Source organism: Planococcus citri, chromosome 5 (genome assembly GCF_950023065.1).
Source record: "Planococcus citri chromosome 5, ihPlaCitr1.1, whole genome shotgun sequence".
NCBI classification, from domain to species: Eukaryota; Metazoa; Arthropoda; class Insecta; order Hemiptera; family Pseudococcidae; genus Planococcus; species Planococcus citri.
Window position 1 is genome coordinate 68,217,242 of NC_088681.1, and position 21,690 is coordinate 68,238,931.

Consider the following 21,690-nt stretch of genomic DNA (forward strand, 5'->3'; position numbering starts at 1 on the left):
AATTAATGAATTTTCGCTAATTGGCCTGTTTTTTTCTCAGAACTGTAAAAAAGTACCTACTGGTTTTTTTGCATTTTTCATCTTTTGAAATTTCTTATTCCTTTTCTTACAATTAGTCTTCTAGAATCTTGATTTTTTTCCATCTTTTCTTGATCTTTTTCAAAATATACATATTTTTTTAAATTTTCAAGCAAAATTTTTTCGTCTGAAAACATTTTGACCAACCCTTTCCCTCCCCTCTTACAAATTGAAACATTTGCAGTAATTCTGCTGAATTGTCCTACTTTTGTCCTGTTTGTGTGAGACCCTGATTGGTTTTCTCAATTTGATGATAAAATTATTTCATTATTTTTTGAAATTCGAACCTCTAAGGGACCTTTGATTTTTCAACTGATCATTTGAAATTTTTTGGTTAACTAGGTACCTAATGTTTCCCCATTCTCCGGCGAAAATATGAGAGAAATCGATGTCTTAGTAACTTAATGATGCTCTTTTTCGAACAAAACTTTCTGGATTTATTGGCTCGAATCATCACCTATCCAAGTCCATCTACATACTTATTTTATAAAACTATTCAGAAATCGAATTAACATCATGTACATAATGTTGGTAGGTATTTTGATTTTATTTTGAAACATATATTAAAATAGAATAATAAGAATTAGATACGCAAGATGGAAATACCACAAACAATGACAAAAAAAAAATATGAGAATGTTTATGATTAGTTGTTTGGTCCAGAAGTCGGTGGAATCTTGCCCCCCATAACCGCCGTAACCGCCGTTGTAGCCTCCGCCATACCATCTAGACTTCGAACTGGAGGATAATCCGCTAAAATATGAAAGCACATTTCCCATTTTTCGCAGACTAAGAAAACTTCCAATACTTTCGAGATTTTCAGTGGGTTCCTCGTTTTCTAGTTGTGTAGCAAAATCAGTACCTGTTGAAATACGTATTACGAGCTCATTGAATAAACAATACAGTGAATTACCTACTTAATATGTACCTAGTTTGAATAATATCTAAATGAGAAATTTTTCAATCCTGTAGTTCAATGGCTTAGGATGGATGTGGTAAATTGACGCAGAAAATACGATCTTAGATTTTATGTCTTTTGACCACATCCATTTTCATTTTTGTACAATTTGCAGAATCTAAAATTATGGTAGTTCCTCAAATTCTAAATCTTCCATTCACGGTAGCTTACCTTGCGGATTGAAGAGCTTGTTATTTATGATTTCCAATAATCTGGGGCTCACTTTGACCTGATGTCCTTTATCGACACATTTACACGAATGCTTGTTTTGTTCTTTATCAAACGAGTACTCGTAACATTTCTTAGGATCTTGGTATATCCTAAATCGTATATCCTCATCGGTGGCTTGAGAGATCATACTCTGAAATATTCGATGCGCGAAGGCGATAGATGTGCTCAAAGATTGTTTACACGTTTTTTTACATTCTTTCTTATCGGTGATCCCTTTTATGAGGAGGTTATCCGCTGGTTTCATGTACTCGATACCTATCAAACATGATCCTATTTACATTAATTCGTTTATTAAAAAGTTCGCTGACACGTATACTTAATACTGATTTAGGTACTTACACTTATGCACGATAAAATTGACCACACTATTGTTGAAATCCATATTCTTAACATATTCCAGCATTCCTTCAGCGCTATCGAAATTTTTCAACTTGTTCACATTCGAGGTTCCAAAAAACTTACCCATTTTCGCTTCAACAGCTTCTATTATCCTTTTGCCCTGTTTCTGGTAAAAATCTGGCGGAAATTCGAGTGGAACTAAAGGTGGAAGCCTGCCAGACGTCTCTTCATCTGGTAAAGTTGCTGTATTCGCCTCAAAAATTTTACCTTGTTTTAATGCCTCTTCTACGTGTAACATATCGTCCATGATTTTCTCGTGTAGTTCGGGATTTTCACGGAGATTCTTCAGATACATATCATCAATTACTTTACAAAACAACAATAAGGCGATCAACAACATGTTAGATGTGATTTTTGAAAGCTACTAATGAGTGTAGCTCTGATAAAATTGATTTTTTTCACGCCACATAGATACCTATCTATAGTTTTACTTAGAAAATTTGTGACGATGTTTTTCTTCGTGAATGATGTGTTTCTGCTGGTAACGTTCGCGTACCATGTACAAATGATTTACGAGGTTCAGGTGATTTGGACTTGTCGATCATTAGTGAGAAGTTTGTGAAAAACGCGCATTTTGCGGTTTGAGGTATTCGATGCGCATTACAATAGATGACCCCCCCCCCTCCGAGTGTTTTGGTCGGATTCAATTGTTATGGTATCAGTTTTAATGAACTTAAGTGACACTTCGTTGACTGTTAGAGTGTTGAATGTTGTAAGCTCCCTCCCACCTGCTTTCAGTGAAGAGAAATATGCAGAAAATTATTAGTTTTTTTGACTCAAAAATTTAGGGGAAAAAATTTAAAAACTGGATTGAAAAAATTGTTTGGATTGGGACGACTCTCATTTCAAGCTTTCGCTTTTTTGGGCGCACATACCCCGATGTTATTGGAATTAATGATAACATAATTCCCTATCTTTGATTTTCCCAAAAGGTATGTGTTTGTTTTCAATTTTAATCCATTCTTATGCGCATGTGCCGATTTTTTTTCTTCAATTGTTCCATTTGGCCTAGGTATATTTTTACATAATAAATTTATCGTAATACATATTCTCCTATGAATACAATAATAACATATACGATATGGAAATACCATAAACAATGGCAAAAAATAAACAATAGTGCGTCTATTATCAACTGTTGCACTAGAAAATCGACGGGATCTTTTCGATAACCCCATTGATCATAAGCACCCATTGTCCTAGCATTGGTGTTTGAAGAAAGACCACTAAAGTATAGAGCCAAATTTCCAATCTTTCGAAGACTGAAGTTGTTGCCTATGGTTGTGAGATCTTCGGCAGTACTATCTTCTTTTATCTCTTCGGCCAGAGTTGAACCTGTAATGTGTGCGAACTTTAGCTTTAGACAGCATCAACACTATTACTTAGTGCGTAAGTACATAAGTGACTCAATCATAGTCACGTGATAATAAATGTAATATGTAAACACATTTATGAATGATAGCCTAGTAGGTATGTACATGTGATGTAAAACATACCTATTGGTTTTGATCGGAGAGGAGTAATTGATTTTATACTCAAGTGTTACCTTAATGCAAATTCTGTAAAATGATTTAAAATGGGTATTGTGTAATTTGACCTTTGGAAGTTCCCTCCAAATTATGAAATTTTTAATCAATTTGCAGAACACTCATTGCCTTCAAGTTGCATTGTTTTTTTTTTCAGAGCTCACATTTCTTTCGAATTACCAAATTTCAGAATAATTCTGTGTTTACATTGCCTCTAAATTATGAAATCTCAAATCAATCTTCAAAATTCCTCACGCCATAGCCTCCAAATGATGAAATTTTCATTCGTTTTTCTGAGCTCCCATTGTATTTATTCAAATTAGAATATTTCACATCAATTTTCGAGTTCACATTGTCTACAATTTACCTACAAATATGTACAAACCTTCAGTCAATTTTCAGAATTCCCATTGCCACCAAATTATAAAATTTTTGATCAATTTTCAGAATCTGCACTGCCTTTAAATTACAAACATTTAAATTATTTTTTAGAATTCCCATTGCCTTCGTATAACGAAATTTCAAAACAAATTTCCTAGTGCACATTTGTGTACAAATTGAAAAATTTTAATCAATTTGGGAATCTTTTAAACAGGCAATTGAAGAAAAGATAGAAAACCTACTGCTAATACCAGAAAATTATGAACTCTTCAATGAAATCGTTTAGAAAGCCTCAAAAGATCATATTCCAAGGGGAGCAAGAAAGGAGTATATCTCTGGAATGGAGCTTCACCTCATGACACAATACAAGGAGTAGGTATGTTGTAAAATTTAATGAAAATCCTTTCAGTGAGGAAACCATTGAACTAGGAAATCAATTAGCAAGTGATATAGCAGAATCTAGACAGAAAAAATGGCAGGAATTAGTAGAAAATCTTGGATTTCTGCAAAGATAGCCCAAGAGCCTGGGCGGTGATGCTTGAAATTTGTAATCGGCCTTATCAGCGTGATTGGTCTTAATGAAAATTTTGATGAAACGGTGTAAACTGCGTTATGAGGAACTGCTATGCTTGAAAAGTTGAAAAAAAGTTGCTGACCAAAAAAAAAAATAATGACCAATAAGGCCAATTACGATCGATTACGATTTTCAAGCATCACCGCCGCGCGCCCTGGCAACTGTTGAAGAGACTTGATGGAGGCAAAACCCAACAGAGTAATTTCACTCAGGTTACAGCTAACCAAGTAGCCCATCAACTACTCTTGAATGGCAAAACTGACAGCAAAAGCAGCCGAACAAAAGTGGAAAGATGCATGGATGTGGAAGTGAATAACTTTGCCACACCAATTACTAACAAAGAAGTGAAGTCTGCAATCAAATTGTCCAAAAATAGGAAGGCTGCTGGTGTGGATAACATGTATACTGAGCAGATCAAACACTTCGGACCAAAGGCAGTAAATTGGATCCAAAAAGTGTTCAATGCCTATATAGAAACTTTAAGAATGCCAAGACTATGGTGATAGGCACATGTCATTGCATTACAGAAACTAGGCAAAGATGCAAATGACCCAAAGAGTTACAGGCCTATCTCCCTGTTATGTCACCTATGCAAGATTTTTGAAAGAGTCATTTTAAATTGTATGGCTGACTGCATAGATGCGGGGCTGATCAGGCAGCAGGCTGGATTTAGACCAGGAAAATCATGCACTGGCCAGATATTACACTTAACACAGCACATATGAAGATGGCTTTGAAAAGAAGAAAGTCACTGGAGTAGTGTTTGTCGACCTCACAGCAGCTTTTGACACGGTATGCCACCGACTACTCCAGTATAAGGTGTACCAACTTACAAAGGATTCTAAATTTACACAGATAGTCACTATGTTGATGAAAGACAGAAGATTCTATGTGACACTTAATGGTAAAAACAGCACCTGGAGGTGGCAAAAGAATGGAATGCCCCAGGGCAGTGTTTTGCCACCAATTCTTTTCCAATGTCAATTGGACCAAGAAGTGGTAGGTGGGTTCGGCGATTTTTTTGAAATTTTTCCTGTGGAAAGATCTTCCGAAGGGATGACCAATGGCGCAAATCGCAGCCCTCTGTTAGAGGTTTTGAAAGGCTTTTTGGTGATATCATAAAAATCAGTGTTGCCATTTTTTTCGTACAAAAAATTAGCTCAAAAAGTTTCAAAACGTAGTTTTCATATCGTTCCCGACTCTCAAAAATTCTGAAAAAAATATATTATGAACAACTGTTTATGCTGAACAGCATATTAAAAAATTGGGATGGTAACTTGTCGCAAAGTCGATTTAAAAAAATTTAAACTTTTCGAAAAAATGCGAATTTTTGATTTAAAACGTGAAAAAAAGTTTTGATTGGTAAAGTTGACCTATTTGATCCCTATTTTTACGTATCCGTTGAAAAAGTTGAAAAACCTCTTCACTCGGTAAAATTAACTCATCACAAAAAAATCAAAATTCGAAAAAATTCAAGAAATAAACGAATTTTAATTTTTTTGCTATGAGTGTGATTTTTATCAACTTTTTCATTAAATACGTCAGAAAGAGGTCAAAATAAGACAACAGAATAAATTTAAACATTTTTTGATGTGGCTGTTGTTAAAAATGGGCTAGAGGGCTGCGATTTGCGCCATTGGTCATCCCTTCGGAAGGTCTTTCCACAAGAAAAATTTCAAAAAAATCGCCGAACCCACCTACCACTTCTTGGCCCAATTGACGTGGAATGACCCTTAGGTGAAAAACTGATCTCAAAAAGGTTCCAGAATCCAGATCAGCTCAAAAGCAGTGGTCGCAATTGCTGGGAGAGGGGAGACTTTAGCTAATAAAATAATTGATTACCAAACCTTCTACAGCAATTTGAAATTACAGCAGAAAAGTCAACTTTTGCTGGAGGCTCTAGATCGAAAGTATAGTCGCAACTGATTCAGGGTAAGGGGAAGGTCACTCAACTAGTTTGCAAACTGATTTTCAAATTTTCATTTCTTTTAGCAGAAAACTAATCTAACTACTTACTTATAGACTGTGTTCGTAAGTTTCAAAAATTCGCCAAAAATCTTAAAATCAACTTTGAGCTCGAAAATGGTTTTTGAAGATGTAAAAGACTTTTTTAGTAAGCCAAATTTTAACTTATTTCGAGTTTATTGGTGTGGTAAATATCCCCCCTTCAGAAAGCCAAATATACGTAATTTTATCGTTATCTTTAGAACGTATTTTATGCACATTGTAAATATGTATTCTGTTTAATTTCGCATAATTAAAGTGAGTTTTTAAATGTGAGTATGTGAATTTAATTCGTGTACGATTACCACAAATGGCGACGAGGTGAACTGAGGATGTCCGATCCGAGGTTAATTTTACCTTTTTCGGTTCGGCAGATGTCGAATGCCGATGAATGGTCAAGATGGAAAGATACGCTGGAGTTTTATTTTACTGCTAAGAATATATCTAATGCAAAAAGAAAACAGGCGGAACTTCTCTTACTTGGTGGACCAGAAATCCAAGACATCTATTATTCGTTCCCGAAAGATACTCCTATTCCTGCTGACTCTGACGAGTACAACTTTACGCTCTCTCGGTTGGACTCCCAGATAGAACCGAAAAGCAATAAATGGTATGAACGTCATGTGTTATCAACTTTAAAACAAGGAAAGGGTGAAACGTTAACGGCTTTTATCACCCGGCTCCGAAATCAAGCTAAGTTATGTAGCTTTGCGAGTACGTTTGTAGACGAGGCTGTCCAAGGTCAGTTAATAAACGGTTGCAGTTCAGCTGAAGTACGTACCGAGCTCATGAAACAAAAGGAAGACGCAACGTTGGCCGATTTTGAACGTGTAGCTCGAACGCTTGAAACTGTTACTTCTCAATCTTCTGCGATGGCTAGTGGTGAGTTCAATTCCACGCAAGTTAACGCAAATACGAGCAACGTATGCCGAATTCCTGACAAGAAACGAAATTCTAAAGGGAAAAAGTTTCAAAGGGAACCTTCCAAACGAGCTTCGAGTCCCGATCGCGATAATACGGATCGATGTTTTTGCTGTGGTCATTCCGGTCATCGAGCGAAAGATCCTAAGTGCCCTGCACTGAAAGCTGTATGCGGAAAATGTAAGAAAAACGGTCACTACAGTAAGGTTTGTCATTCATCCGCAGCTGGCCAATCTAATTCGAGTTCGCGTGATAAAAATGAGCAGAGAAAGGAGTCAGTGAAGAAAGTTACTCACGAAGATATATTCTGTGTTCGAAATGATTCATCAGACGAGATCGAAGAATGGGTACCATGTCGCATTGGTAATATTGGTACTAAAATGTTCGTTGACTCCGGTGCTTTGTATACGATGTTATCGCGGAAACAGTGGCGGAAATTGAAACGAAATGGCGCTCAGTTTCAAGGTTTTGTACGTAACCCTGAAATAAATTTCTTCGATGCTACTGGCGAAAAACAGTACACTGTTGCGTTTACTGTTCAAGCTGAAATTCAATGCAACGATCAGACCGTTATATCTGAAATAGTTGTCGTTGAAGAAGATATTCAATCGTTATTGGGTCGTCAAGATGCTAAAGCCTTACAAGTACTTCGTGTTGGTTTGAATGCATGTAAAGATACCCGAATTCGCGCTATTCCGAACCTGATGAAACCATTGGGTAAATTGAAAAATTTTCAATTACATATTCCGATTGACGAGTCTGTTCCACCTGTAATTCAACCATTTCGACGCATTCCCTACGCACTTCGAGCTAAAGTTGAGAAACAAATCAACGAATTACTAGAAGCTGATGTTATCGAACGAGTTGAAGGGCCCTCACGTTGGGTTTCGCCGATTGTTCCAGTAGCTGACGGTGAAGACGATATTCGATTATGCGTTGATATGAGAAGAGCAAACGAAGCGGTTCTAGACGAGAAATTTCCCCTCCCTGTGATGGATGATTTAGCTCCGTTGTTAGCTGAGGCTACGGTATTCAGCAAGGTCGATCTTATCAGAGCTTATCATCAAGCAGAATTAGACGAAGAATCGCGAGAAATTACCACGTTCATCACGCACCTGGGTTTATTTCGATACAAACGACTCATGTTCGGTCTCACCTGCGCTCCAGAGATGTTTCAACGAATTCTCGAAGGTGTTTTAAGCGGTCTAATTGGTGTATTCAACTTTATCGATGATATTTTCGTATTCGGTAAAACGCAAGAGGAGCATGACTTAAATCTTCGAAATCTACTTCATCGTTTAGAAGAACATGGACTGACAATAAATCCGAAGAAATGTCAGTTTCGTATGAATGAAGTTACGTTCCTGGGTCATATTATCAAACCTGGTGTAATCCAACCTGGTTTTGATAAAGTTGCTTCCATTAAAGAATTTCGATCTCCAGAAACACCTGAAGAACTACGAAGTTTTATTGGATTAGTTTCATATGTTGGTAAATTTATCCCACATTTATCAACTGAACTTGACCTGTTACAACGTACTGCTCGTGAATCGCCATTCAAATGGGACGCAGCTGATGAACAAGCGTTCGTTCATATTCAGTCACTTCTTAGTGATGAAACTCACCTCAGCTTGTTCGATCCTACGTTAACATCCATCGTAATGGCAGATGCGAGTCCGGTGGGTCTAGGAGCAGTACTTTTACAACGAAAAGGTGACGAGGTACGTGTTATCTGTTACATAAGTAGATCGTTATCAGCAGTCGAGCGTCGGTATTCGCAGACGGAGAAAGAGGCGTTAGCCCTTGTTTTTGCCGTTGAACGATTAAAAATATACCTGCTTGGACGAACATTCGAGTTAGTGACAGATCACAAACCCTTACAGACGATTTTCGGTACAAGGTCAAAACCATGCGCTCGTATAGAGAGATGGGTGCTACGGATGCAGGGATTCAAGTATGTTATTCGATACGCTCCTGGTAAAAATAATATAGCTGATCCTCTTTCTCGTTTACTTCAAACATCCGCAGCTACGCACACTATCAACGATATGTACGAAAAAAATCTTATCAATTTCGTGACCCAGTTGGCTCCAAAAGCTGTAACTTTACGTGAAATTCGAAAAGCGACTGAAAATGACCCTGAATTATCAAAAATATGCGATAGTTTAATTTCGAATCAAGAAATTAAATTAAAACCCTTCTCCGCAATAGCTTCAGAATTGTGTGTCGTCGAAGGTGTTCTTCTTCGTGGTGTTCGAATAATTGTACCAGCGGAATTACGCGATCGAGTGTTACAAAATGCTCATGAAGGGCACCCTGGTATCAATAAAATAAAAGACAGGCTACGTTCGAAGGTATGGTGGCCGAACATCGATAAACATGCTGAAACGTGTGTCAAAACGTGTGATACATGTCAAAAAGTTGGCAAACAGATTGTTACTGATCAAATTTCACGTCGTGACTTTCCTGATGGTCCCTGGCAGCAGCTCGCGATCGATTTCAAAAGTTTGCCGGATGGCAAAGAGTTATGCGCAGTTGTTGATTACTTCTCCAGGTATGTCGAGGTGAAAATTATGAAAAGTACCACTGTCGAGGATACTACTGCTTTTCTCGACGAATTATTTGCTAGACACGGAATACCTTCAACTATAACCTCTGATAACGGACCTCAATTTCGAAATAAATTTGAGGAATATTTACGTTCGTTAGGCATTGCTCATTACACTTCGTGTCCGTATTGGGCAAGAGCTAATGGTGAAATTGAACGCCAGAATCGGTCCTTGCAAAAGATCATTAAAATTGCAGTGTTGGAGAAGAAGGATATTCAGTCTGAGCTAAATAAATACTTACTTATGTATCGTTCAACACCCCACTCAACTTTGGGGAAAAGTCCTGCTGAGCTTTTATTCAATCGTCGAATTCAAGATAAGCTACCTACCCTTCGGCCATTCGTTGAGGAAGCGGAGGTTCGCGAGAAAGATCGGCTGAATAAAAGTAAATCGATTATGGCGAGTGGAAAACCTCTTCCGCTCAATCAGAAACTTCAAGTTGGTGATGAAGTTTTAATCGAACGTCCGTTTACCAAAAATAAGTTTCAAAGTAAATTCGAAGATGAAATAGGCGTAATCGAAGCGATAAATGGTCCGGTTGTTAATATTGCAACGCCTACGAAAAATATTCAACGTCATGAAAATCAAGTCGAAAAATATACTCGTGCAACGCCTGCAACTCCTACAACTCCGGTTCCAGATAATGTTCCTGTGTCAGAACCTGTCTCCGATCAAGCTAATGATCCGCCGGAAGAACCTTTACTTCGCAGGTCATCGCGAGTTTCAAAACCCCCAAAATGGCTTGAGAAGTTTCAAAATTAAAGGAGGGTTGTGGTAAATATCCCCCCTTCAGAAAGCCAAATATACGTAATTTTATCGTTATCTTTAGAACGTATTTTATGCACATTGTAAATATGTATTCTGTTTAATTTCGCATAATTAAAGTGAGTTTTTAAATGTGAGTATGTGAATTTAATTCGTGTACGATTACCACAATTGGCTATAAAAGCTGCCTTGACAACGCATTGTCAATGAAATGAGTTTAAATTCAAGGATTTCGATGATCTATAAAAATATGTTTTGCCATTGTTTTAGGTGAGTACAATTTTCTCTCATAAAAATTTGCAGGAAATATGCTCTTAAGCAAGTTGAATGATCATTTATGATCCATACAACGATCGATCGTCAATTCTTAAATCAAAACATTTCCATCCAAGTACCTACTCTCCTCAGTACTTAAAATTGAGCGATCCCTTTCATCTTCTGGTTAAAATATTACACCTGTTAATAATCCAAAGAAGTAGATTTCCCAGAATGCAAATCATTATTAGGTACTCTTCTTGTTTTCACGAATGAATAAATTCCCATTGAATCAGAAATTTGTAACTATTCGATCTATACGATTTATTACCTCGAATAGTCTGAAACGTCGAAAAAAGTCATACATTCCGCCTTTCACTTTGAAAAACGCCGGAAAAAAGTCTGCCAGTTTTCAACGTTCGCGATTCGCGGCTGCTGAAGTACGAGTATAGTTTAATTGTAATTCAAAATGCGATTTTTGCTTCTTCTTGTTTCCTGCAACTGGAAGAGTTTTTTTTTCTTTCGCTTCGTTTTGCTTTTGGAAAAAGTCTGCGTGACCTAGTGTTTGGCGTATATACTCGTAATACTGGTGTACGATTGTCGCGTATTACTACACACGTCGTGTATATGTATTGGAAACGGGTCGGAAAAACTTTACACAAAAACATTCAAAACTTACTTTTATCACATATTACCCAGTTTAATAAAAGTTCGATGTAAAAGAATAAATTTAAAACTTATACCATACCATACCATAGAATACACGTATAACTCGAGAGAGAGAGAGAGAAAAAAAAGCCTATCTGAAAAGTCTACATTTATATATTCGCGAGCTCGAACATATCAATATGATACCCGCCATACATGCTTCCTCTCTTGCCTCTTTTCTCGACATGTTTAAAGGGTCCTTGTAGAGGCAACAAAATCCAAATTCTAAACCGAAGACATACAGAATTCGGTGTATACTTTTGAGGAAAGTATTATACCTACTAACATAGACCAAAAAAAAAAAAAAAAAAGGCGGAGGGAAAACCATATAATCCCTAGTCGAATTCTTCGTCATCGTGTAAAAATGCTACTCACGAGTGTCAAATTGTAGCATTGAGCGTATTTACGTACATTGAATTATAGATTGCGTTACAAAATAAACAAGCGAAAAACAAAACAAAGAAAGAATAAAGATACGTTTACAGATCTTCTCTCGTCGGTATCCTTACTTTTTGTAGTATATAGCGTGGCTAATAGAAACGAAGCTGGGCTATATACAGCAAACCGTTTCAATTACAATTCGACTTAGCCAACGAGTACCTTAGCTACACATTTCATTACTAAAGGCTGGAAAACGTTTCGAGTTCTTCGAGTTTTCCTAAAACAACGAGTCTTATTTTTGGTTCAAGGTGAAACGAGTGTAATATAGAACTAGGCTTTACTCTTCTGCTCACCTATAACATCATCCATCTGAGGAAATTTTATACTCATTGCTAGACCTATGTGCGAAAAAAATTGCTCTTTTACTGCGGGTACTTTGGTATTTATGTTTTTCGTGTCTAAAAGTACGAACGAGCTGGTAAATTAATCTGTCAGAAAATTAAGTTTGGCTGAAAAAGTTATCAATAGAGAGTGAAGGTAGCATTTGAACAACACGTTATGTTTCTTTTTACGTCGGTATACTCGTAGCTGGTGTTGGTACGCTACGCACTTCACAAGACGAAAAATTTCTCTATTTCTTACCTGCTGCTGGCGATTACATGGCAACTGGCAAGAGCGAAAGAAATTCTTCTTTTTCTTACATCTCTTTTTCGCACCCCTCGCTCGCCTCGATCTCTCACTGCTCGCGTAAAAGTGTGAAAAAGGAGGAGAAAAAAAGCCCGTTTATCGCTTTATTAACTTTTAAAACGATTTCGTTCGCCGAACAAAGCTTTATATATTCTTGAACCGACGAGTTAAAAGTTTTAATTAAATTTTATTTTGTTAAGCTCATCATCGCGCTACGACTTACTACTACCTAAAAAGTGAACGTAATTAAACGTTACAACAATTTTAAATCAAATGTGTTAAAAACGCGCCATCGAATATTTTAACTCAAAACGTCATTAAAATGTACCTTCGAGTTTGCCTAGCTCTTTGGTCCGTATCCCAGTCTGTACTTTCCCATGCTCTTGTATAGTGTACCTCTACCTATATTATGAGCTCGCCTGTCTTACTCTCTTTACTTTTAACGTGCATGTACTATTTTCAAGTATTCGTGACGTTTGCACCATCGAAACCGAAATCTCGGGTTACATGGAGTATTTCTTAATGATGTTCGTATTCGTATGTGCGATGTGATGCGAAAGTTTCAAATTTTTAGTCGAATTTCTTCCCTGGAAAATTGCAGAAATATGCTTGGTGCAATTCGGGCAAGTTGGAGAAATGAGAGGAAGATGTATGCTTTATATGATTTGCTTTGTGACTGCAAGAAATTGTTCGAACGAGTTCCCTTTTTAGCTGCCTTGATTGGTTTTTGGCAAATTTTTAAAAATTCCAAAATGGTTATTTTCAAACTGATGACGTAATTTACTGAAATGTTGTGCGTAGGCTTCGCTTGGCGTTGGATTTGAAGGAGTTTGATTCAGGGCTTCCTCTAAGGAAATTTTGGAGCTGCACAAACTTGAATAAATTGAAGTATAATTTTTGATAATGATTACAATCGAGGTTTTTTTGGAGGGAGAGGGGTGGTTGAAGATAGTATCATTTTGCTTCAAAATTTTGAAATTCGAATATTAATTTTTTTTGAAAAATTCAAAAGTGAAAATAAAAAGCAAACGAGCCCGAGCGAAGCGAGGGCAAAAGCTGTCGAAAATTGATATCCTGAGGAGCATAAAAAATGGAATTTGAATGATGATTTTTTTTTAAATCGAAAAACTAGAAAAAAAAGCAAATGGCCTGAGCGAAGCAAGGGCGAAAGCTCTCAGAAATCAGTTTTTCAAAAGGGATAAAAAATGATGTTTTTCAGTGGTATGAGTTACTTATAAAAAGTTCATCATTTTGCTTCAAAATTTGAAATTGAAATGATTTTTTTTGAAACATTTAAAATTCAAAATAAAAAGCAAAAGGCCCGAGCGAAGCGAGGGCAAAAGCTCTCGAAAATTGACAATTTGAGAGATATAAAAACGATGTTTTCTTATGTGATAAACGAAGGAGTTTATAATTTTTGCTTCAAAATTCTTAAATTTGAATGATGATTTTAAAAAAATGGAACTGCACAACTTTTTTTTGGAGCTGCACAAAATGTGCGGAGCTGTACGTTACAGGAAGTCCTGGTTTGATTAGAGATGAGCTTGACTGAAAGTTTGATTGTCCATTTTTCTTCTTTGTATGCGGTGGAAGGGAGATGAGAGAATCAAGGGGAGTGAAAATATTCAAAAATGTCAAAATATATACCTACGTAAATTGATCGGAAGGAAAGTATTCTGTTTTTTTTTGTTTTTGTTTTTTGACCTTAAAAAAGTTTGTTTCCCACCTCTCGCGTCTCCAAATTGACAAAAGGAGGTTGAAGTTTGACATTTATACATTATTGAGACTTACAAGAGAACCTCTTGAGGTGTCCGCCTCCGATTTGAACGGGACCGCGATTTTTGGAAAGAGCATGTTCTAAAACCCTCAAATCCAAATTTTCAGCTGCCCAAGTTCGCTTTTCGATTTTTGGCGAATTTTTGAAAATCCAAAATTGACTATTTTGGTGATTTAGATATGCGTTTTTTTAAAAAGTACGTACTTGAGCTGTAAAAATGTTCAAAATAAGTCCTAAAACTAATATTAATTACCCAAATCCAAATTTCGCCCTTTCCAGCCATTCTGGAGCCTACAGCGCTATTTTTCAATTTCTCCAGAATTTTGAATTTGCTCCAGAAGGCGTGAATATGAAGTTGGGCAGCTAAAACTCGAGTTATGTGTTATACTCGACCTGTTTAACAAATTTATTCACATCTGAGCCGATTCTGAGCGGACACTTCAAGAGTGGTTTTTTGACCAGCTTTTTTTCAAAATAAAAATATTCAAAAATCAAAAATAAAAGATTATAGCTTATAAAAAAATTTCGTTTTTCGTGCTCAATTTTTAGAAGTCTCAAACGCGGAAAAGAAACAAATTAGCCCGAGCACGGTTCTTTATGTGAATTGAGTTTGATTTTTTTGGATTCAAAATTTTAGAATTTGAATGATGATTTTTTTTGGAAATTTCAAGTTTGAAAAAAAAAGCAAACAGACCTGAACGAACCGAGGGCAACAGCTTTCGAGACTTCGTATTTTGATCGACTCGTTCGCAAATGATGCACCAAAAAATATACAATTCGTTGGTGAATGATTCAGCGAAAACTATTCGAATGAATCGCGAACGACTCGCTAGCGACTCGCGAAATACTCGAAAGCGACTCGCAAGGAACTTGCAAACGACCCGCAGGCGACCCGCTTATAATAGGTATGTTTATTATTCGCGAAGTATTCATAATTAAAAACACTCGAATTCATTCGAAATAAATCAATTACACAAAATTTCAACAGTGGACTGTATAATTCGACGATAAAAACATAATAATACGTTCTTAACAACAACTAATCGAGCTAAACATCGTAACTAACAAGCTAGAGCGCGTTGCTACGTCAGTGGCGCACTCGATACTAAAAACTATTCGAAAATAGACTAAAAACAGTACAAAATATCATAATACCCATCAACAAGGTATACTTATGAAAAACGTTATAATAATAGCATGAATTGTACAATTTGCTAAAAATAATTCAAACCAGCTCGCAAATAAATCAGGCATTCAATTCGTTCGTGATCGATTCGCTAAAAATTACTCAAATGAATCGAATCGGTCTCGAACGAGTCCCTCATACGGATCAATTTGTTTGTGAATGATCAAAAAGTCCTAATTTTTTCCAAAATTGTAAAAAAGTCAAAGTCTAATAGTTCTAATTTTGGTTAAAACTGTCAAAAAAAATAAAGCATTAATTAAAGCCTTCCCTCAGAGAAAAGTTTTAAATCATGAAAATTGTTTTTGATCAAGTTTTCAAAAGACTAACACAATGTCATCAATTGATTGCAAAAACTTTCAAAAAATTGAAAAAATGACTCATTTTTAAAATTTTCACTTGCATGGAAATGGAATTTAAGATACTCGATCTGTCTGACTTATAAAATCTGCAGTCATAATATTGAACGGCGAATCAATTTAAAATCTTCATGCTGCAACAGAGTATTTTCATTGTTGTGTTTCAGTTCTGCTTGTATAGGAACTATGTACATACATATGTACAATTGCATATATGTGCGCAAACGAGTTGTGGTCACTACGGCTACCCTGTGCGCAAACCACCTCTACCTACTCGGGCCATTTTCCCCCATTTGTGCGCAAACGAGTTACGACCTTTTGGAGAACAGAGGGACTTTGAAAGGTTGGGCCCAAAAAATAAGTTCATATTCGTATTCAGTGATCTCGAAAACATACCCAAGGTAAACCCGTCTAAGATGGCCATGTTTTGCCAAAACCGCTCTGGGAGTCAACAGAAATTGTCCGATTCTACTTCATTTTTTTTTTTTTTTTAAGTATACCTAAGTTATCCCTCTACAACCACCATTAATTGAAAAGTGGTGTGGTGAACTTATTCGTATTAAAAAAAAAGAAATTCGAAAAGTTGATTTTTGGGCTCTCAAAAAAGTACCCTGGAAAGATGGCCACCCCATACAAACTTATTTCTTTTCTTCCATTGATTGCATGATTTTCATAAAATTTGTCTCTCTGAGTCTAGTCAGATTCACCGCAGGAAAACTTTGGAATTGGATGTAATGTGCAGTAAAACAATTGATAGATTATCGATTCTCAGGGGAAATAAGGGAGCTTGGAAAATTTTTTGTTTGGACATAAACTAAAGAAAATGGAATTTCCTATCGATTGGTTCAATTTTTTTTTCAATCTTGCACAGAAATGGTGGTTTTCAACATTATTTTTAATGGGCAGATTAATATTGTACTTACATGCCGACTTTTAATTAAAATTACGCGAAATTTTCAGCGAACACATACTTAGGTAATTTAATGAACCAAACTGTGTAGAATTTTATCCTCTTCAAAGTGAGTTATTATCCAAAGCGCTAATAGCACTTCTGGCTCAAAACTTATTAATGAGCAAAGTTGTAAAAAGTAGCCACGCGTGGTGAAAATCACACATTATTCCTAAAACTAGAATAAAATTTGAATTTATTGTCATGTATGTAAGTACCTACCAAAGCTTCAATAAGTTATGAATGAACCGTGAACCGTAGGTGCTTGCGCTTCGGATAAAAATCCATTTTGAAGAAGATAAAATTGGTTTTATTGAATATTTAGGTACATATGCGTCCACTAAAAATTTCGAGCAATTTCAGACAAAGTTGACATGCGTTTATGAATCTGTCCATAAAAACGAATGTTAAAAAATTAAAAATGACCATTTCTGTACGAAATTTAAAAAAATTTACAGCAATCGACAGGAAATTCCATTTTCTTTAGTTCATGTCCAAACGAAAAATTTTCCAAACCGCTTCATTTTTCAGAAAAATGGGAGAAAATTAATTTTTCCTACGCTTTCTGCTGTAATACTCGTTTGTACATACGTACATACAATGTAATCGCCATGAACGCGCTCCATCGAAATAGGGAGTTCAAGCAAGCGACATACACATCACACATCACATATGACGGAATTTAATATTTTTTTGGATTGACGAGGATTGAAGAATTTCGTCTTCCCCTCTACTCCTGCAAAAACACCAAATCTTCCCCTGCTCTGACTAGATTAGTGACTGGTTGTGGTTGTTGTTACCTAATAACTACGCATGCGCGCGGGAAGTTTTGTTGTGTTGTAATACCAACACTGAACAGTGAAGTGAATAGTGGCAAGCTGGCAAGTTGAATGCATTCATTCTTGCTGTTGGTAGCGAGAAACGCAATGCGAGTGCTCAGATAATTTTTTAGTGGATTACTCAAAGTTGCTTTCAATATTATCATCGATGATTTTTCAATTTTATGAAGTAAGTAATATCTGTGTGATTTAATTGAATTTGTAAAATAAGTGCAATATTTCGTAAAATAGGCAATACGTAAATATCTGGTTGAATTTTAACGTCGTCGCGTTACCTAAGCTTTGAATTACCTACTTGTTGAAATTGAAAATGAAGGTATTGTTGATTTTCTCATGGTCTCTCGTACTTCGTGCTCAATTTCATTTCGTTGATGAGGATCAGGATAGGTACATTATTTTGATCATTTTTCCGTCAATAATTGTAATTTACGAGTAAATGAGCTCACAGTTGAAAATGTGTACATCTATTTTCACAATTAATCAATTTGGTTATTTATACCTAAATTGCTTTGCTTAATATTGAAAGAAGTCGATAAAAATATGCGCAATTGTCGATCGAAAAGTGTATGTAGCGTATAAGTACTGTATTCGATTACCTACGTATGTACATATTCGTAGGAGTGTTTCACCTGTATTATCATGCCGCGTTTCTGATAAGATAAAAATACTTTGTAGGTACTTAACTAACGATGCAGATGTGCTTGATTCAGTACCTAATGTACAGGTTGTGGCAACAAAACTTGACACATTTCAAATCTGAATAAAAAATTTTTTAAAAATGCTATACTCAAAATTTTTTCACTAAAATAATCTTCATTTTGGCCTATTTTGAAATACAGATTGCTCGTTTGAATGAAAATTATTTCTTAAAAATTATGGAATTTAAATGCGCACCCCTATCTTTAAAACATTAGAATTGAATTGACAGCAATTGAGTAGCCGCTTCACTCTGCCAAGGTCGCTGTTTGGATGGAAATTGCAATTCGGCATCATGGGACCTTATTTTTTTAACAGCACAGTTGATTGATGACGCGTATAGGAAGATGTTACGAGAGTTTGTTACGCCCACGTACCTTGGCAGAGTTGAAGATGAATATTAGAGCCGAAGTTGATGTGATTCCAGCAAGTATGTTGAAAAAAGTGTTTGTTCATTTAAAAAAACGATTTTCAAAATTTGCAAAAATAAGGGTGCGCATTTAAATTCCATAATCTTTAAGAAATTATTTTTATTCAAACGAGCAATCTGTATTTCAAAATAGGCTGAAATGAAGATTATTTTAGTAAAAAAATTTCGATTCCAGCATTAAAAAAAAAAAATAATTCAGATTTGAAATGTGTCAACCTTCGTTGCCACACCCTGTACAATAAATACACTCGATCTGTTCGTTCTCTCGTTTCCTCTCTTGTGTACTTCGCTACAAAAGTAGGTACCTACTTGATACCTACTTAATTATTCGTCATTGCTGAGTTTGAGAAATGTAAGTATTTAAAAAAAAAAAATCATAGCCTATTTTTGGGAAAGCGGTAGATTCAAGTAAGTATACATATTCCTACAATGAACTATTTTTAATTGGGTACCTAGTACCTACTTATGGCTTTATTTCATACAGGGTGCCCAGAAATATCGTGAACCCCTAAGAAAGTTTTTTATTAAAAATATAGGGTGGCAATGCGAAATAGATGCGTACGATTGGTGGAATGTTATCACCTCAGTCTAACAACCAAACATGCGCTATCATTATTATCATTCACTGTGATCAACCGAAACATTCAGCAGAAAACTTTTTTAGGGGTCACGACATTTTTGGGCAACCTATTTGTTTTTTAGCGCATGTTTTTCAAAAGGTACCTACTACCTACTTCTCACTTCTCATGCAGTTGCCTTTATTCATAGTAATGCAATGTACTTAGAAGTAGGTAGGTACATGTGAGGCACATTTTAGGTTATGCTATGTGTAGTTTCAACTTTTTTGCAAGTGTAAAACAAAACTGTCAACTTTCAGAATAACTGAAAACTTTCATATCAGGAGAGTATGTGTCCCAGTTTTTGAGATAAACCCAATTGTCAACGTCATCTTCCTATATGGAACGTCAGTTTTACGGATTGTAAGTCTACCTACACCCACCCACCTACCTACCTACATAAAATTGCAGTGATTGCTCAATGAAAAAATATTCTGGTTCTTGGTACGAGTTTATCGATGTAAGTAAGTATTAATTTTATATTTCTGACGATGGTAGAATATCTCACAAAATGCAATTACTCAACCTTATCTTGTACTTACTGAAGTTTCAGGGAAATCAGTTATTGTTTCTTTTTATTGCGCGTACGTGATTTGCAATTTTTCAATCGAATACATCGCTCGTGTTACCGAAGTCAGCAAAGTAGATATTTATTCTTTTTCCGGCGTACCTATGTACCTATCGGATGCAGCTGGTAGATGCCAAAATTATTGATGATTTTACTTTTTCGAATGTTACGAGAAGAATTCACTCGTTTGTAACCTGTTTTTGTGGTACATTATTATTAATTATTAAGAAGTTCATATCAATATGAAATTCATTTGCCAATTCAACAATATGCGTGAAAATAGCCGCATCGTGATTTTTATCACTGCCATGCCATATAGAACGATGCATAATATTATGTATAATGTTGGTAAAACTCCTTTGCTTACCTACCTATGTACCTGGGTGGTTGATAACTAGGATAGAGATGTTTTTTTGAATTACTACAGAAAGTCAAGGAAGAGAAGGTAGGGGGGGGGGGGAGGTAGTGAGGTACCTAGGTACCGTAAATGTTGGTATTTGAATAGGGGGAGGGGGCTTCGCCCTTGCTTCGCTCGGGCAAATCGAAATTTTTCCATCCATTATGTTCGGTTCTCTTTTTAAACTTGATTTTCATTAACCAAATGCCTAAAAGAAATGATAATAATACAAAAAGTACTTATAGGTAGATAACAAAAAAATTTGCGATTTCAATAGAACAATTCAATTTTTTGTAATTGTACATACGAGTAATAAGAGCATCGTTTTCGAAAACTTTAAATTATTCAACATTTTTGCTTCCAACTCTCTCTTCCATTTGTTCGAACTACATCTGCTTAATTGCAGCTGAAAAAATCCGCGAGTGGAGAGGAGGAGGAATCTGGTGCGTAAAAAGTTGAGAAAATTTGGCGAAAAAAGTTGGGAGAATTTCAATCACACCCTCCCCCCCCCCCAGGAAAATCACTTCGACACGCCTCTGCCTCGTTTCTAGAGAAATTTTAGTGAAAATGGTTGGTATTACGTTACCTATTATACCTATATGTTCAACTCGGCTAGCCATATTTTCCTTGTCGAAATATAAACCATTCAATTCTGGATTTTTCATGTGATCAGAAAATGTTGATTCCCTAATCATTTAAAAAAATTCAGTGCTTACCTCTTTTGATTTCTGAAATAACAGAACTATGGAAGTAAGTATATGTCTGCTTATTTTTGTTTATTCGTGGATCTAGGTACCTACCCATCCAATTCTTATTCACAAATTTGAAATCGTTCATTGCATAGACATAATTTTACTAAATTAAATATGGGTGGACCTTAAAAAAATAGACAGTAAAAATTATTTCAACTCTCTAATCACAGATTTCAGTGAACCAAAAATCCCAAAAGATTTGTGGTTGTCACGCCAGTGGGTAAAAATTTATATCACGTACCTGTTGATAATATTTTTCTCCTAAGCTAGGTATTTGATGATATTTTTCGGTTTTTTGTACTTTTACATAAGTTTTCTTTAATTACCTATTGCCTGATCTAGGTACCTACCCACTACTTAATATGTTTAATTGTAGGCACTGCGTCTGCATTCGAGGTATTGCAGTGATTTTATTCGCTATGAATTGTTCTAATGTTGATGTGGATGTTTCAGAAAGGAGCCATGTCCCAGTCTAAGCAACAAAGCAGTTCTTTCCAAGATGCTGAGCAGTTTTTGTCGCATTCGTATTCATCTGAAGATGAATTCGTGGAAAAGTACAAGAAGTTTTACCAAGGAAACGCAAAATCCAAACAACTTTATCTCTTCGTTTTAATTACACTAGAAAATTCGGTAGTATCAGGTAATA

General features: G+C 35.9%; 3 protein-coding genes across 21 annotated transcripts in view; 2 read left to right on the forward strand and 1 right to left on the reverse strand.

The window, feature by feature from the left end:
• Positions 1 to 641: 641 nt before the first annotated feature.
• On the reverse strand, positions 642 to 2,199 carry LOC135848436 (uncharacterized). The gene is made up of 3 exons (XM_065368337.1): positions 1,607 to 2,199; positions 1,208 to 1,522; positions 642 to 940 (listed from the first exon to the last, which is right to left on the reverse strand). Exons 1-3 carry the CDS (start codon positions 2,004 to 2,006, stop codon positions 642 to 644), a joined length of 1,014 nt encoding a protein of 337 aa, XP_065224409.1. The 5' UTR covers positions 2,007 to 2,199.
• Positions 2,200 to 6,483: 4,284 nt separating this feature from the next.
• Positions 6,484 to 10,443, forward strand: LOC135848437 (uncharacterized protein K02A2.6-like). The gene has a single exon (XM_065368338.1). It carries the CDS (start codon positions 6,484 to 6,486, stop codon positions 10,441 to 10,443), a length of 3,960 nt encoding a protein of 1,319 aa, XP_065224410.1.
• A 7,153-nt stretch (positions 10,444 to 17,596) lies between these two features.
• Positions 17,597 to 21,690, forward strand: part of LOC135848790 (uncharacterized) — a 35,419-nt gene continuing 31,325 nt past the window's right edge. For 5 of the 19 annotated variants that reach the window (XM_065368790.1, XM_065368796.1, XM_065368794.1 and 2 more), the window contains exons 1-4: positions 17,597 to 17,753; positions 19,588 to 19,791; positions 19,875 to 19,969; positions 21,498 to 21,684. In XM_065368790.1, the coding sequence (XP_065224862.1) occupies positions 19,749 to 19,791; positions 19,875 to 19,969; positions 21,498 to 21,684 (325 nt within the window). In that variant the 5' untranslated portion in view covers positions 17,597 to 17,753; positions 19,588 to 19,748. Of the gene's footprint in view, positions 17,754 to 18,876; positions 19,063 to 19,126; positions 19,502 to 19,587; positions 19,792 to 19,874; positions 20,101 to 20,371; positions 21,043 to 21,497; positions 21,685 to 21,690 lie in introns of those variants that run through there. The other 14 variants (XM_065368793.1, XM_065368803.1, XM_065368804.1 and 11 more) reach the window with 14 other exon arrangements.